General features: G+C 53.5%; 2 protein-coding genes across 2 annotated transcripts in view; one reads left to right on the top strand and one right to left on the bottom strand.

The window, feature by feature from the left end:
- Nucleotides 1–550: 550 nt before the first annotated feature.
- TSPAN10 (tetraspanin 10) lies at nt 551–6,740 on the bottom strand. The gene is made up of 3 exons (XM_084750607.1): nt 6,217–6,740; nt 2,883–3,514; nt 551–1,426 (listed from the first exon to the last, which is right to left on the bottom strand). The coding sequence occupies exons 1-3, from the start codon at nt 6,259–6,261 to the stop codon at nt 1,111–1,113; spliced, it is 993 nt and encodes a 330-aa protein (XP_084606733.1). The 5' UTR covers nt 6,262–6,740; the 3' UTR covers nt 551–1,110.
- Nucleotides 6,741–11,545: 4,805 nt separating this feature from the next.
- NPLOC4 (NPL4 homolog, ubiquitin recognition factor) overlaps nt 11,546–15,379 on the top strand; it is a 47,272-nt gene continuing 43,438 nt past the window's right edge. Inside the window, exons 1-2 of the mRNA XM_084748180.1 lie at nt 11,546–11,757; nt 13,482–13,562. Coding sequence (XP_084604306.1) covers nt 11,743–11,757; nt 13,482–13,562 — 96 coding nt within the window. The 5' untranslated portion in view covers nt 11,546–11,742. The remainder of the gene's footprint in view (nt 11,758–13,481; nt 13,563–15,379) is intronic.

The raw sequence follows: 15,379 nt of genomic DNA, 5'->3' as shown, positions 1-15,379 counted from the left end.
TGAGCAGAAAATAGCTTTCAGAGGCACCCCCTACCTCCCACCCCCTACCTCCCCACCCCCCCCATGCTCCCCACCCCCCATCCCCCACCCCCCCTACCTCCCCACCCCCTACCTCCCCACCCCCCCATGCTCCCCAGCCCCCCATCCCCCACCCCCCTACCTCCCCACCCCCCCTACCTCCCCACCCCCCCATGCTCCCCACCCCCTACCTCCCCACCCCCCCATACTCTCCACCCCCCATCCCCCACCCCCCCTACCTCCCCACCCCCCCATCCTCCCCACCCCCCCATCCTTCCCACCCCCCCATCCTCCCCACCCCCCCATGCTCCCCACCCCCCATCCTCCCCACCCCCCCATCCTCCCCACCCCCCCATCCTCCCCACCCCCCCATCCTTCCCACCCCCCCATGCTCCCCACCCCCCCATGCTCCCCACCCCCCATCCCCCACCCCCCCATCCCCCACCCCCCCATCCTCCCCTCCCCCACACCCCCTCCCCACTGCCTTAGGTCAGCCCGGCTGGCTTGGCTGAGGAAAGACAGTCCCAGCCACTGTGAGATCAGCAGTTTACTATGCAAACATGAATGTACACACGACCAGCAAAGTCTTCCTCCGACCAACAAAGCTTCCTAGAGGGTGTGGCCTGGAAGACCAGAAAGCAGGAGGGGGAGCCTGGGAGGAGCCAGGAGAGATGAACGGAGGCGCTAAGCCAGTCAGGGTGAGACAGCTCAGAGCTGGTGGCTGAGGGAGGGAGCAGGACCCCCCAGGCCTTGCTCCTCCTGTCACCTAGTGGGAAGCAGGCGAGCTCAGACCCAGGCCATGGTGGCCTTTGCAAAAACCAGCCTTGGGCTTAGCCGGCTTCTGAGTAGGAGTGAAATTGTGAAATTGGGGCAGCATAGAGGCCACCAGGGTGGGCCCTGGGGACTGACAGAGCAGGTGCAGCAAAGAGGCCATGGCTGGGAGCAGAAGCCTAGGGGTCTGTCCCACGGGGAGTCACTCTGACACTTCTCTGGAAGGTGAGCAGAGGCCTGGGACTGCCTCAGAGTCTTCTCAGCTCTGCTCAGTGGGAGGGTGGTGCTAGCAGCTCACAGCGGGGGGTGGGGGGGTCGGGGTCAGTGTCTTCTGCTGCCTTTTGGGCAGCTGTCCAGAGCCCTTAGCAGGCGGGTGGCCAGCAGGAGTTCCGTCCCTTGGATCATGACCACAGTGATGGCACAGCCTCCTATGGCCTGCATATGCCCTCGCAGCCATTTTCCCAGTACAGGCCAGCAGCCACGCAGGTGGACTGCTTGTCCAGCTGCGCTCGGGTCCAGGTGCAGTGCCCCGAAGCCACAGTGAGTGTTCACTGACGCTCCCTCTTCCTGGGGGTTGATGCAGCAGGAGGCAGGAAGGCTGCAGGCTTGCACCCCGGGAGAGCTGCAATTAAAGTACCTGCGGGGCAGAGAAGGTTTAGTCTTGGAGAGAAGGCATGCCTTCAAAATCCATCCCCCCCCCCCCCCCGCCCCTTACACACACACATAGGACCCCAGTTTCTGTATTGCGGTGCAGACCAGGGGTGGAGTGTCTGTCTTGGCAGGCAAAGAAATGTTTAGTGAGGAGGTAAGAAGACTTTGCCCCGTCCACACTGTGAGTTTATTTGAGCAGGCAGCGTGAGAGAGGAAGTAGATTAAGCTCCTGTAGAAGCTTCTAGAATGGGCTGCAGAAAGAAGCAGTTTTTACTGGGCAGCATTAAGAGGCTTAGAGATATGAGGAGCTTCATGGTGGCTAAGGAGCCTGAGCTGCAGTTTTCCACAGGTCTGGACCTTGCTGGCCCTGACAACCACCAACAGAGAGTACACTCTGTGATCAGGCCAGTTTTCCCAGTAACCTGGGGGTGCTTTGCAGGGTGCCAGGAGCATGGCAGGCACAATATGTTGCAACTACGTTGGGAACAAGTAGCCAGTCTCCAGTCTTTAGAACCTCTGTCTCCACAGCTTCAGAGGCTTCCAGAAGGAGCATACTTTTATCCTGGAGGTCACAGCAAGGACTGGTGCTGCTCAGGGTGTCTGTGCATTGGAGGAAGTAGACAAAACAGGGACCCTCAAGCAGTACATAAAACACTGTGTCATGCATAAATTGGCAGTTTAATCACACTCGCATGAACACATACATATAGACCTGTGGAATCATAGATTAGGTTAGCCCAAGCTAACATAAGGGAATTTTCTTGACGCTGAAATGATCTGAGATTTTTAAAAAAAAAAAGTTACTTTTTGGGTGTCTACTAGTTGGCCTCTTTATTAAGGCTCCCTACCTGGAGGGACAGTGTGAAGAATGGAAAAGCTGAATCTGGGCCCTAGAGTTGGCCTTTCAAAAGTTGGGTTCATTCAGGCTCAAGACCCCAGGAAAGGCAAGCTCCCCACCCTTCATGAGTAAGTGCACACACTGGCACGTCTGTCTATGTGTGCATGATGTATGAGTGTGCCTCAGTATGAGACTTCACTGCGTGTTTACATAAAAGGGACATGTGAGAGCATATGAGAGTGCATTTGCACGCACACAAGTGCTCTTGTGTACTGGTATGTGGAAACAGGAGTGCAAGGCATGTAGTTGTGTGTGCACACAAGGACATGCACATCCGAATGCAGATGGTCAAGTGAGTCATCCAGACCTCTCCTCTTATTTATTTATTTATTTATTTATTTATTTGGTTTTTTCGAGACAGGGTTTCTCTGTGTAGCCTTGGCTGTCCTGGACTCAGCTTTGTAGACCAGGCTAGCCCCGAACTCACAGAGATCAACCTGCCTCTGCCTCCCAAGTGCTGGGATTAAAGGCGTGCGCCACCACCACCACCGCCCCGCTCAGACCTCTCCTCTCACCCGGGTGGAGTGTGGTGGGGGACACTCACAGGTTCTGTTGCCAGTCCTGGTAGGAGGCTACCCCGCAGCATTGCAGCCCCAGCTGGACTTGGTCGAGGAGGAAGTGCAGGTCTGGGTCATCCCAGTAGTGGACGATAGCCACATGAAGGGTGTACTTCAGGCCGTCCTGCAGCTGGCCCCACAGGGCTACCACGAGAGCCCCCGCCAGAGCTTCCAGTGCCAGGCAGGAGAGGACAGCCCCACAGTAGCAGCGCAGTAGGCAGCTGTTCTCACAGAGAGCACCCAGACATCCAGACAGGCTCACCACGCTGACCACCAGGCCTCCCAGCACCAGCACTAGCATGGGGTCGGTCGGCAGCGGTCCATCCCAGCCACTCCCCACAGACCTTTTAACAGCTAGGCCCCAGAGCCCTGCAGCCAGGGCCAGCAAGGCTAGCAGGGAGAAGAGGAAGTTAGAGAGGAAAGTCAGATATTTGACACAGCTGCTCCCTAGGGAGAGGGGGAGGCAGGAGACCCTGCCTTCCCTCCTGGCCCGGTGCTTTGCCCCAGGACAGCATCCGCAGCCCCAGGCCTCTTTACGGTCTTTCCAGAGTGCTGGACCTGGGCTGTTTGCAGCAGGCCAGCCGTCCCTGGTGTGTGGCTGCTCCTGGTCGCCAGTGTCCTGCAGAGGAAAAGGAAACTCAGAGGATGCATTGGTGGGACCTCAGCCACTCAGACGCCACTCAGACTCTGGGACATCCACCAGGGGGTAAGGCCTTAGCAGGGAGGGGCCAAGAGGACAGGATGGCGTAGGGGAAGCTTGTGGGAGGAAGTAAAGGCTTGAAGAGTTGGACATCTGGGGACCTGTGGCCTTGTCCTGCTTAGGCAGGGAGAGTTCTAGATCACTGCCTTCCAGGGTAGGTGTGTGACTTCCACTAGGACAGTGTAATGGCAGCACCATGGAAGGTCTATAGTAAAGACTGGGCAGGTCAGTCAGCTGTGGTGGCTCACGCTTTTAACCCCAGCACTCGGAGGCAGAGAAAGGCGGGTCTCTGTGAGTTCGAGGCCAGCCTAGTCTACAAAGGGAGCCTAGGATAGCCAAGGCTACACAGAGAAACCCTGTCTCAAAACAAACAAACAAACAAAAACCCAAAAAAACCCAAAACCCAACAACAACCAAAAAAAAACAAAACCAAAATCAAAACAAAAACAAAAATTAGGGGCTGGAGAGAAGGCGCAGTGGTTAAAAGCACTGTCTCTTCCTCCAGGGTTCAATTCCCAGCAATCACATGTGGGAACTGGACAAGGCTAGCTTCCTTGAGCAGAAGCCCCCTCCCTGCCCGATGCTCAATGAGCTTGAAGTCAACTTCCTTGGGAGCTAGACAAGGGACTCGCTTCCGTGAGAGCCAAACAAAAGCTCACCTTATCAGATTAGAGCCAGCTTCCCCTTCCCCAATCGTGTGGGAGACCCTGCAGTGTAACAGCTACAGCACATGAAATGTCTAGATAAGAGTCCCCCTGCAAGGGCTGGAGAGATGGCTCAGAGGTTAAGGGCACTGACTGCTCTTCCAAAGGTCCTGAGTTCAATTCCCAGCAACCACATGGTGGCTCACAACCATCTATAATGAGATCTGGTGCCCTCTTCTGTATATATAATAAATAAATAAATCTTAAAAAAAAAAAAAAAAAAAGAGTCCCCCTGCACTGCAGCATGACTCAAAGCTCCTCTGCCTGGTACCTTATCAATTAAGGCAGAGGAGCTTCCCCTATGCCCCTTCCCCAGTTATGTGATGCCAAGGCTGGGAAAGTCCCTCTTGCGGTTTCTGCCTTTAAAAACCTTGTATTCTAAGGAATCAACCTCTGAGGATGGTTCTTGCTCCAGAGCAAGATCAATAAAAAAGACCCTGTGAGCCGGGTGTGGTGGCGCACGCCTTTAATCCCAGCACTCAGGAGGCAGAGGTAGGCGGATCGCTGTGAATTCGAGGCCAGCCTGGTCTACAGAGCGAGTCCAGGACAGCCAAGACTACACAGAAAAACCCTGTCTCAAAAGACTAAAAAAAAAAAAAAAAGACTCTGTGTACATTGTGTCTGGCTGGTCTCTGGTGGTCTGTGAGGTTTCCTGACTTGGGCATCTCAGGGTCACAACCACCTGTACTGGAATCTGATGCCCTCTTCTGGCCTGTGGGTGTACATGCAGATAAAACACCCATAGATAAAATACATCAAAAAATTTTTTTTCCGAGACAGGGTTGCTCTGTGTAGCCTTGGCTGTCCTGGACTCACTTTGTAGACCAGGCTGGCCTCAAACTCACAGCAGTCCACCTGCCTCTGCCTCCCGAGTGCTGGGATTAAAGGCGTGCGCCACCACGCCCGGCTACGCACGCCCTTTCTTCCACGCGCTTGTGAAGCAGAGAGCAGCTGTGGTCTTGCCCAGACTTGATATTCATGGGTCAGGCTTTCCGTTCCTCCCACACAGCAGACTCATGGCAGACGGGTCTGCTTCCCTGCGTTTGGAATCAGTCTGTAGTGGCCCCAGCAGTGACTCTGTGCAGCCCCAGGAGGGACTTTCCCACCCAAGGCAGAAGTGCAGGCCGCCTGCGACAGAGGTGCTGATCCTGTGACCACCCTCCTGCCCTCTTCTGTGAAATCAACCTTGATTTCTCTGCATCGTCTCAGATCCACCAAATGAACCTAGGCCAAGTGTGGACACTATGCTGGACCTGGTGCAGAGGATCCAGGTGTGATAGTCTGGGCACTGCCAAGCCTGGCTTCCCGGGCAGAGAGAGAGAGAGGCAGCCACTAGACAGGGGCAGCAGCCTGGAGGAGGCAGATGTGAGAGGCCCTCTACAGGGAGGTTTTTCTAATGACAGTTTGACTTGGGAGTTACTACTACACGCAGATGTTGTCCCGGCCCTACCAGGGTCACACTGTTCCTTTCATGTCCGTTTGTCTAGGTGCACGGATGGCTCCTTCACCTTAAATTTGCAGGGGAATGTATGTTAGCTGGAGTCTGTCAGAGCAGGTCAGCCCGGCAGAGCCTATGTGGCAGCGTTAAGACCGTCTGAGGCCACGGGGTCCAAAGTCAGCCTCAAATGTCACTTGCCCTCACCTGCTCGGAGTCAGTGCTTTTCTCAGACCTCTAGGAGACCTCCAGAGGCTAGCACCCCAGTGTAGACACGGGTAAGAGGAGCCATCTGGTTAGTGAAGCCCCACCCCAGTCTGAGAGAGTCACCCATTAGCATCTGCTTAATGACAGATCCTAGCACACAGCCAGGCTGGGGGTAGGGGTGGGGGTGGAGCCGGGAGTCAGGTAGACTATAGCCTGGTCCAGGGGCCTCCCAGAGGACCCTAGGGCTAAGAAACATCACCCCTGAGCTAGCTCACCTGAGACAGCAAGGGGCTGCTTTCTCCTTTCTCCATCCTCCACATGGATTGAGAAAGCCGCAGAGACAGGCAGCCGGTGCCTCTCTGAACGGGTTGCAGTCCTGGTGTAATGGCCTCCCCCTGGCTTCTCTGTAAACTGTGCAACCCAGGCCTGGATAGCTGCAGGCCCCACCCACACAGCCATCACAGCCAGGTCATGTGAAGAGTCACACTTTAGAGCTCAAGGCGGGCTCTGGCTTCTGCAGCTGCAACTGCTTTTTCTTCTTGGCCTCTACTTCTTGGCCTGGGCTCCGGGGATCCCCTAATATCTGCACAACATGACTTTGGTAAGGTGGCTCCGTGCTCGGCTCAGGGCCGTCGCTATTAAGTCCCGTTGTGGCCTCAGCCTGGCAGGCTCAGCTGTCGCTTTAGCAGCACCCTCGAAGGATCTGGGTCCCTGCAGACTGGTTCATAGTAGCAGCCCCGGGAGCTGCGCAGGCAGCGCGATGCCAATGCGCCCTTGCTGTCTGTCCAGTGCAAGGAGAGACCAGTGCTCACATTCCAGATGTTCCCTCCCTCCCCGCTCCTCAGAAGGAGGGTTCCGTTACGATCACCACCCTGTCCTTGAGTCTAAAGGACTCGGGCTACACAACAACAGAAAGCATCGTGTTCCAAGGCAGTCAGCACCAGCCGCCAGCTCTGTGTGGTCTTGGACCCGTCCTTGCTTCTGACTGGGACAGGTGTAAGACATAGGTATGTTTGTTAGTGCCATTGTAGCCTCACGGCCCTTCAGGGACATCGGGAAGAGCCCTTCTGTAGACGCGTTTAGGACGAGAGAAAAGTGCTGCAGTATCCACCCCGTCTCCTCCCCGGTTTCATCCCAAACCCCCTAAGTTTCAGCTTTCTTTTCTTTTTCTTTTTTCTCAAACAAAACAGGGTTTCTCTGTGTAGCCTTGGCTGTCCTGGACTCACTTTGTAGACCAGGCTGTCCTCGAACTCACAGCGATCCGCCTGCCTCTGCCTCCCGAGTGCTGGGATTAAAGGCGTGCGCCACCACCACCACGCCTGGCAAGCTTCGGCTTTTGATGGGCTTTCCAGGCTCAGCCTCCACTTTTGGCTTTGTCTGCTGTTGTTCTGGCTCATAACTGTGTACTCCAGGCAGATTTGCTGACCTGGAATGCGCTAGCACTGTGTGTCCTGGCTTTTGTCATCCCCCACGGCACCATCACTGTTACCCGGAGCCCTTCAGTGTCTAGCAGCAGCAGCAGCAGCAGCAGCAGCAGCAGCAGCAGCAGCAGCAGCAGCAATGCTTTCTTTTCCTTCTCCTCACCCCCAGTGTTGAGGATGGAGTCTAGGACCTTGCAGAGCTATATCCCTACTGTTTCTGTCAGCTTTAGATACCTTTCCATCCAGCCTTCCACTAAGGCCCAGGGAGCAGCAGCTCTCCCCAGGGATAATCCACTTATGTAACGTGTTTACTATCAGGCTAGGGTGGTAGCTCAGTGGGGGAGCACTTTCCTGTCACTGTGCATAAAGCTCTGGATTCTTTTTTTTTTTTTTTTTTTTTTTTGAGACAGGGTTTCTCTGTGTAGCCCTGGCTGTCCTGTAACTTACTCAGTAGACCAGGCTGGCCTCAAACTCAGATCCACTTGTTTCTGCCTTCCAAGTGCTGGGATTAAGGCATGCGCCGCCACCACCACCTTAGTCAGTTCCTCTTGTATGTAATATTCCAGCTGGGCATGTTAGCTTATACCTGGGCCTGACACATCTGTGGGCCACGGTGGATGAAGCAGCTGGCAGTCAGTGAAAGGGCAGTTCAGGCAGGATCTTGAAGGTCTCTTTGAAAATGACTATGCCCCGTGGCGAGGAAGACCCTGCAGGACGGAAAGGAGACAGAGGCTCTGGAGAAACGCTTGTTTACTGACCTGTTTTCTGGCTCATGCTCAGCTCGCTTTCCTAAAGAGTTCAGGCCTGCCTAGGGATGGTGCTACCAATAGTGGGGTGGGCCTCCCCACAGCAACCATCAGTCATGATGTTCTCTCACAGTAGGGCCACACAAATCAGTGTGATCAGGGCAGTTCTTCAGCTAAAGCCCCTTCTTGCCTGGTGAGTCTAGGTTGTGCCCCTAGCCACCTTTGTCCTACTGTGTGACGGGGTCTCACTGTGTAGCTCTCGGTGTCCTGGAACTGAAAGGAAAAATTTTTAATTAACATTAAAGCAACCAGAACAGCAGAGCTCTCTAACTCATAAGTGCAGGTCGACAGGTATGCTAGCCCAAGGTCCCAGATGATAAGTCACAAAGAATGCGGAGCTAGGAGACAAAGGCCTACTGAGTGTTCCAGGGACCGGCTGGCCGTAAAAGATAGGGAGAATACACAAGGACAAATTCCTGAGAGAAACAGGTACCGGACATGGTCGAGTGAGTAATGAGCCAAGACCCCTCATCCGATCTTATGGTGTCTGCTTAATCCCCCCTTGAGACCCGAACACAATGTTCCAGGTTTGAGTTTAACCAGATGTGTCGTTAGCTCAGATAAACATCTACCCTCAGGTTCCAAGAAAGACAGGAACCAAGGACTGTACCCATGTGATTAAGTCTGAGCTTACCCCAGATCTGCCTACGCAATTTGCTGATGTTCAAATGTTTGAAACAACCAATCGTGTGTGGCCGCGCCAAAACTTCCCACTCCCCCCGACCCTTGCCCATATAAACCCCTAACCCCTGGGCTTCTGGGTCGACCCCTCTGTCTCCTGCGTGAGATACGTGTCGACCCGGAGCTCCGCCAATAAACTGCCTCATGTGTTTACAGCAAGACGGTCGTTTGTGTGTCTTTGGGTGCACGCCATCCCGAGGCTTGAGTGAGGGTCTCCCTTCGGGGGTCTTTCAGAACTTGCTATGTGGGACCACGTTGGCCTTGAACTCAGAGCACCACTTTTCTCTGCTTTTAAAGTACTGGGATTATAAATGTGTGCACTCGTGCCCAGCCCCATCTTAAAAAAATAAATTCAGCCTCTGTGTGTGTGTGCGTACACGCATGGGAAGATCTCAGAGGGCCCAAGATTTTGCTTTTCTTTCCACTTTGTGGGTTTAGGGGATTAAGCTTGAGTCATCGGGCTTGGCACACGAACCTGATTCACTCAGTCCCCCAGACATCTTCTTTTTTTATCTTATGTTTATGAGTATTTAGTCTTCATGCCAGAGGGGCCATTAGGTCCTGTCGGACTGGAGCTACAGCAGGTTGTGAGCCGCCATGTGGGCGCTGGGAACGTACCCAGGGCTTCTGGAGAGCAGCCAGCGACCTCAGTGTTGAGCCATCTCTCCAGGTCCTGGTCATCTTACTTTAAATGGTTTCTAAAGCCGGGCGTGGTGTCCTACGCCTTAAATCCCGGCATTTGGGAGGCAGGAGGATAGCAGTGAGTTCGGGGCCAGCCTGGTCTACAGAGCTAGTTCTCAGGATAGTTGGGGCTGTTATACAGAGAAACTCTGTCTGGAAAACAACAAACAAACAAAAAATGAAAAAAAAAGTTAATCAGTTTCTATCACCCTCCATGTCTGTCCTTGCTTTTGTTGTGTAGCTGTCATCAATATCCACCTGTGTAGTCTAGCATGGTGGCGCACATCTTTAATCCCAGCACTTGGGAGGCAGAGGCAGGTGGATCGCTGTGAGTTCGAGGCCAGCCTGGTCTACAAGTGAGTCCAGGACAGCTAAGGCTACACAGAGAAACTCTGTCTCAAAAAACCAAAAAAAAACCTTGGAAAGCAGAGGCAGGTAGATAGCTGTGAGATGGAGGCAGTCTGGAGCACAGAGTGAGGTTCCAGGGCAGCCAGGCTACACAGAGAAAGCCTGTTTTAAAAAGCCAAACCAAACCAAACCATCACCCCTTAGAGGGAGGGTGGTACATGTCTTTAATCCCAGCACCCATGAGGAAGAGGCAGGAGGATCTCTGAGTTTGAGGCCAGCCTGGACTACATAGTGAGTTCCAGGACAGCTAAGGCTATGTTGAAAGAATCTGTAAAACATCCATCCATCCATCCAAAAAACAGTCTAAAATATAAAAAGAGGTATAGGCTCTGTTTCTTAACAATTAAACTTTAGCCGGGCCTAGTGGCGCACTTTTAATCCCAGCACTCGGGAGGCAGAGGCAGGCAGATCGCTGTGAGTTCGAGGCCAGCCTGGTCTACAAAGTGAGTCCAGGACAGCCAAGGCTACACAGAGAGACCCTGTCTCAAAAAACAAACAAACAAACAAACAAACAAACAAAAACAAACCAAAAAACAAACAAAAAAAACAATTAAACTTTATTATACAACCCAACTAGCTTACACAAGAGGGAAAAAGTGAACCTTCCGGTATCTGTTCCACGGGATGGCTCCCGAGGTGTCTCTGGCCTGCATGCTGACCCACGTGTGCTTAAGCCCTGTCCGAACCTGCTGCTGTTCTCTCCTCTCGGCCTGCCTGCCTCACAGTGTGGTGCGAAGAGCGGTCTTCTTCTCCCATTGAGGGTCAATTAGAAAAACAATAATCCAGCTGGAGTCCCCAGGTCCACTTCCTGAATTCCAGGCCCAGGATGGGTCCCCCCAGTCTATTTCAAGGTTAATCTCAGGGAGTATCCGTGGTGTGTCCCAGGGTAAAGCCCGCCAAGACTGCGTCCCCCTGTGACAAAGCATACAGCCTTTCCCACAAAGAGGTGACATACACTTGGAGATTGAGCCTTTAAGTTAAAAGTGGTGGCAGGAGAAAGTGCACTCCTTTAAATCCCCAGAGTATCACTGCGTAGCAGTGGCTGTCCTAGACTCACTCTGTAGACCAGGCTGGTCTCGGATTTTAGCCTCTTAAGAGATGTTTGATCCTGTCTCGGAAAAAAAGGATGTTCATGGGGCTGGAGAGATGGCTCCAAGGTTAAGAGCACTGACTGCTCTTCCAGAGGTGCTGAGTTCAATTCCCAGCAACAGGTGTACATGCAGGCAGAGCACTGTATACATAGTAGAGCTTAAAAACAAAAACGAAAAAAATATTTAAAAAAAAGATTCGTACATCTCCTGCTTCAAATCACACGCATGAAGTCACAACATTTAGTGTAAAAAACATTGCTGGAATTTTTTGAAGACGGTACAGAACTGCCTTAGCGGTTATTTTATTTTATTTTTAGTGAGACCTCGATGCTTGTGTCTTCTGGGGGGCTTTTCTGTACTACTTTAAAACGCCCCTCCTCTGCAGTCTTCTGCTGGGTAGCCTAGGAGGCGGGGCGCCAGGACACGCGCCTCGGTGGGGCGGGGCCGAGGGGGAGCGCGCCGCTGCCTGCGCATGCGCACGCGCGTGGCCGTTGGCGGGGCCCGGAACCTTGTTTCGCCTCTGTGTTCTCCGGGCGGAATGCGTTGAGCGACGCACTGGACGTCGGCGCTGGCGGAGCCGGGCGGCGAAGCTGGAGCGGCGGTGGCGGCGGCGGCGGGAGGCCGGGGCTGAGGCCGAGGCCGGGACTGCGAGGCCTTTGGGGAGGCAGGCGGCGGCAGCCCGGGGCCCGAGTCCGGAGGCAGGAGCGGCCGCCATGGCCGAGAGCATCGTGAGTGCGGCGGCCGTGAGGGGAGCGGGGCGCCGGGATGAGGCAGCAGATTTGCCGGCGCCCTGGGCGGGCCGGCGCGAGACGGTGCTGGGCGCGGGTGGCCTCTCCGCTCTCGGCCTGGGTTTGTGGGGGTCTCACCGAGCCCGGGGCGGGGGAAGGGGGCCGGCGGGAAGGAGGCCGAGCGCTCTGCCCGAGAGGAGCGGCCCCCCTCCTTCCTGCTGTCGCAGGCTGCTTCGCGGGACCTCGGCCTCCTCCCGGGCCCCGAAGCCGGTTGCGTCCGCCTCTCCTGTCCTGAGGGCTCCCCCCGCCCCCGTCATCCCAGCAGTGCCTCGTCATGATTTCACTCCGGAAGAGTCGTCGGGAGGAGGTCATCGTTAGGGGAACCCCTTTCCCACAGAGGAAATGGCCAAGGGGGCAGACAGCAGCCTGGCGGGAGGGACTGGCCCTTCTTTGACAAAGACAACTTGACCACTACCTGTTCATCGTAATAAAAGGCGGTGCGGTGAAGGAGGCCGATTTTTCTTTAGCCTGACAGTAGAGATCGTCAAACCCCAGGCCCATCAAACACGTCAGTCAAACAAGAGGAAAAGCAGCAATAGCTGTAGTTAACCTGTGCGAGTTTCACTCCAGAGTGAACGTGGCAGGGGCTGGAGAATGATGCGAGTAACACGCTGGCCTGACAGAAGAGTTGTCAACTCTGAGGAGCGTTTGGGGTCTCTGGGAGCTATGCTGGGTGCCTTGGGCCTGCAGATGCTCCCTGCGTGCCCGAGACCATCACTGCTTTCTGGATTCCATGGGTTTCCAGGAAAGTACAGCTCCTGAGAAGCTTTGTTTTGCTTTTTGAGGCAGTCTTACTACTTCATCCTCAGCCAGCCTTGACCTTGACATCCTCCTGCCTCAGCTACCTCAGTTCCAGTAGTACAGAGGAGGGCTGCCACCGCCGGCAGGTTAGGAGTTAAGGCTTTTCTCTGAGGGCAGCGCTGTTTAAGGGTCTTCGATTCTCTCCGTAGTTCTCACCCTGGAGATGCAGGGTTGATGCAGAGAAACCTCAGAGGCTGACCGTCTTAGCACTAACATCTACCACCACAGACTGGCTTGCCTGGAAACAGGCGCCGCATCAGCAGGGACACCTGCTTTTAAAACTTTGCACTACTGTAATGACCTTTACTGAGCAAAGCAGTTTGTTCAGATAGTCCAAAGGTGCTCATGCGCACCAGTGGGTCTTAACTTGCCGTTCTCAGGTTGTGAAGGATTAGTATACTCTTCTGAAGTTGATTTCAGGAATTTTACATTTAAGATTTACATATTTGTTTTATGTGTATGCCTGGGTCTTAAGGGGCCAGCTAGGGCATTGGATCCCCAGGAACTGGAGTTACATATGGTTGTGAGGTACCATGTGGCTGCTGGGCATTGAAGCCAGGTCCTCTGGAAGCACAAGCAATGGATCTGATGGATAAGCCACCTCACCAGCCCCACTCTGTGTCCCTCTGTGAGTGTGTGCAAAACAAATGCTGGGCCAGGCATGGTGATGCACGCCTGTAATCCCAGCACTTGGGGAGGCAGAGGCAGGAGGATCTCTGTGAGTTCGAGGCCAGCCTGGTCTACAAAGCCAGTCCAGGACAGCCAAGGCTACACAGAGAAACCCTGTCTCAAAAAAACAAAAAACACAAAAAACCGCAACAAACTCACTAGGTTCAGTAACCATCTCACCTTCCTCACGGTAGATAATCCGCGTCCAGTCCCCGGATGGAGTGAAGAGGATCACAGCAACAAAGAGAGAAACGGCGGCGACGTTTTTGAAAAAGGTACCTGTGACATTTGTCTCGGGGCCTTGCTCTCCAGTGCTCCCGTCTGCCTTTTCTTGTTTGCTTTTTGCTTTGCCCTCAGTTGTCGCTTGTATGGCCCTTTGTCTGTGTGATTGGCTGGGTAGCTGCTGGGTCACTGTGTGGAGGGCGGGGGAGGGAGGGAGGGAGGGAGGGAGTCTCACTCTGTAAGGTGGCTTGCTGCTTTAAGCAGTCCTCCTGCCTCATCGTCAGGGAGTTGATCTCTGCTAGACCACAGGGAGATGTCAAAGTACTTTGCAAGAGCAATTTTTTTTTTTTTTTTGTTTTTTTGAGACAAGGTTTCTCTGTGTAGCCTTGGCTGTCCTAGACTCGCTTTGTGGGCCAGGCTGGCCTCGAACTCACAGCGATCCGCCTGCCTCTGCCTCCCGAGTGCTGGGATTAAAGGCATGCGCCACCACGCCCGGCCTGCAAGAGCAATTTTTGAGAATGAAATTTTAGAGGCAGTTGCAGTGCTAACACGGCCTTGTCTTGGGAGGCTGAAATGAGAGAGGCTTACGGCCTCGGCCATGGGCTGAGACCCTTCCTCACACACAGCAAGGACCATGTTTCAAACAAACATTTGGAGAAAAACATGAGTTATGTCACAGGGGAATTATAGAGGCATGTGTAGAATGATCCATTATATATATTTTGTTTTGTTTTGAGATAAGGTTTCTCTGTGTATCCCTGGCTGACCCAGAACTCACTATGTAGACCAGGCTGGCCTTGAACTCACAGAGATCTGCCTGCCTCTGCCTCCTGAGTGCTGAGATTAAAGGCCTGTGCCAGCACACTCAGCTTATTTTTTATTTTTATTTTTCTCGAGACAGGGGCTCTCTGTAACCTTGGCTGTCCTGGACTTGCTTTGTAGACCAGGCTGGCCTCCAACTCACAGCTATCCCCCTGACTCTGCCTCCCAAGTGTTGGGATTAAAGGACTGCGCCACCATGCCCGGCTGTAGCTGTTTCTAAATATGGCTTTATGTTCTGTAAAGAAATTGATGTTGGCATGTGTGGTGAGATTGTATTGAAAACAGCTCATACACCTGCACTTGGGAGGCGGCAGTGGGAGGATCAGAAGTTCAAGGCCAGCCTTAGCTGCATCCTGAGGTTGAAACTAGCCTGAGCTATTTGAGGTCTTGGGTCACTGTCGCCTCCACTTCCAGCCAGGAAAAACAAAAACAAACAAACCAAAAAAAAAAAAATGAGAGGGGGAGGGAAGAAAACTCACGAAATCTTTGATTGGTTCCTTTGAGACCATTTATTTCAAGGTCTCACTGTTGGGTTTTCAGAATCCATAGAGCCCTGCATGTGGCATGCTTGGTATCTGTTGCGTTAAATGACTGATTGCTCTCAGCAGCACGTGCTGGTGATCTGCCTGCCTACTACCTGTTTATATGTTTTCCCTCCTTTTTCCCCCCCTCTCTCTTTCATTGTTTTGTCTCATGCATATGGTCCAGAACTTGTTGTGTAGCTGAGGCTAGCCTTGAACTCCATACTCCTGTTTCTGTCTAGCCACTGCTGGATGCACACAGTATGCCTCTGTGCCCAGCTGACATTTGTTTGTTTGTTTTGTTTTGTTGTTTTTTTCTTTTTTGAGACAGGGTCTCTTTGTATACCCCTGGCTGTCTTGGACTCACTATGTAGACCAGGCTGGCCTTGAACTCACAGCGATCCACCTGCCTCTGCCTCTGCTGGGATCACAGGTGTGTGGTACCACCATGCCCGGCCAGCCCAACTCACTTTGTAGCATCATTCTGCTCTCCGTTTTTCTCTGGTTTTATGATTGGACTTGGATTT

The sequence above is a fragment of the Acomys minous genome (assembly GCF_964271855.1).
Source record: "Acomys minous genome assembly, chromosome: 12".
Classification (NCBI taxonomy): Eukaryota; Metazoa; Chordata; class Mammalia; order Rodentia; family Muridae; genus Acomys; species Acomys minous.
This window is presented reverse-complemented; position numbering and strand designations above follow the sequence as displayed.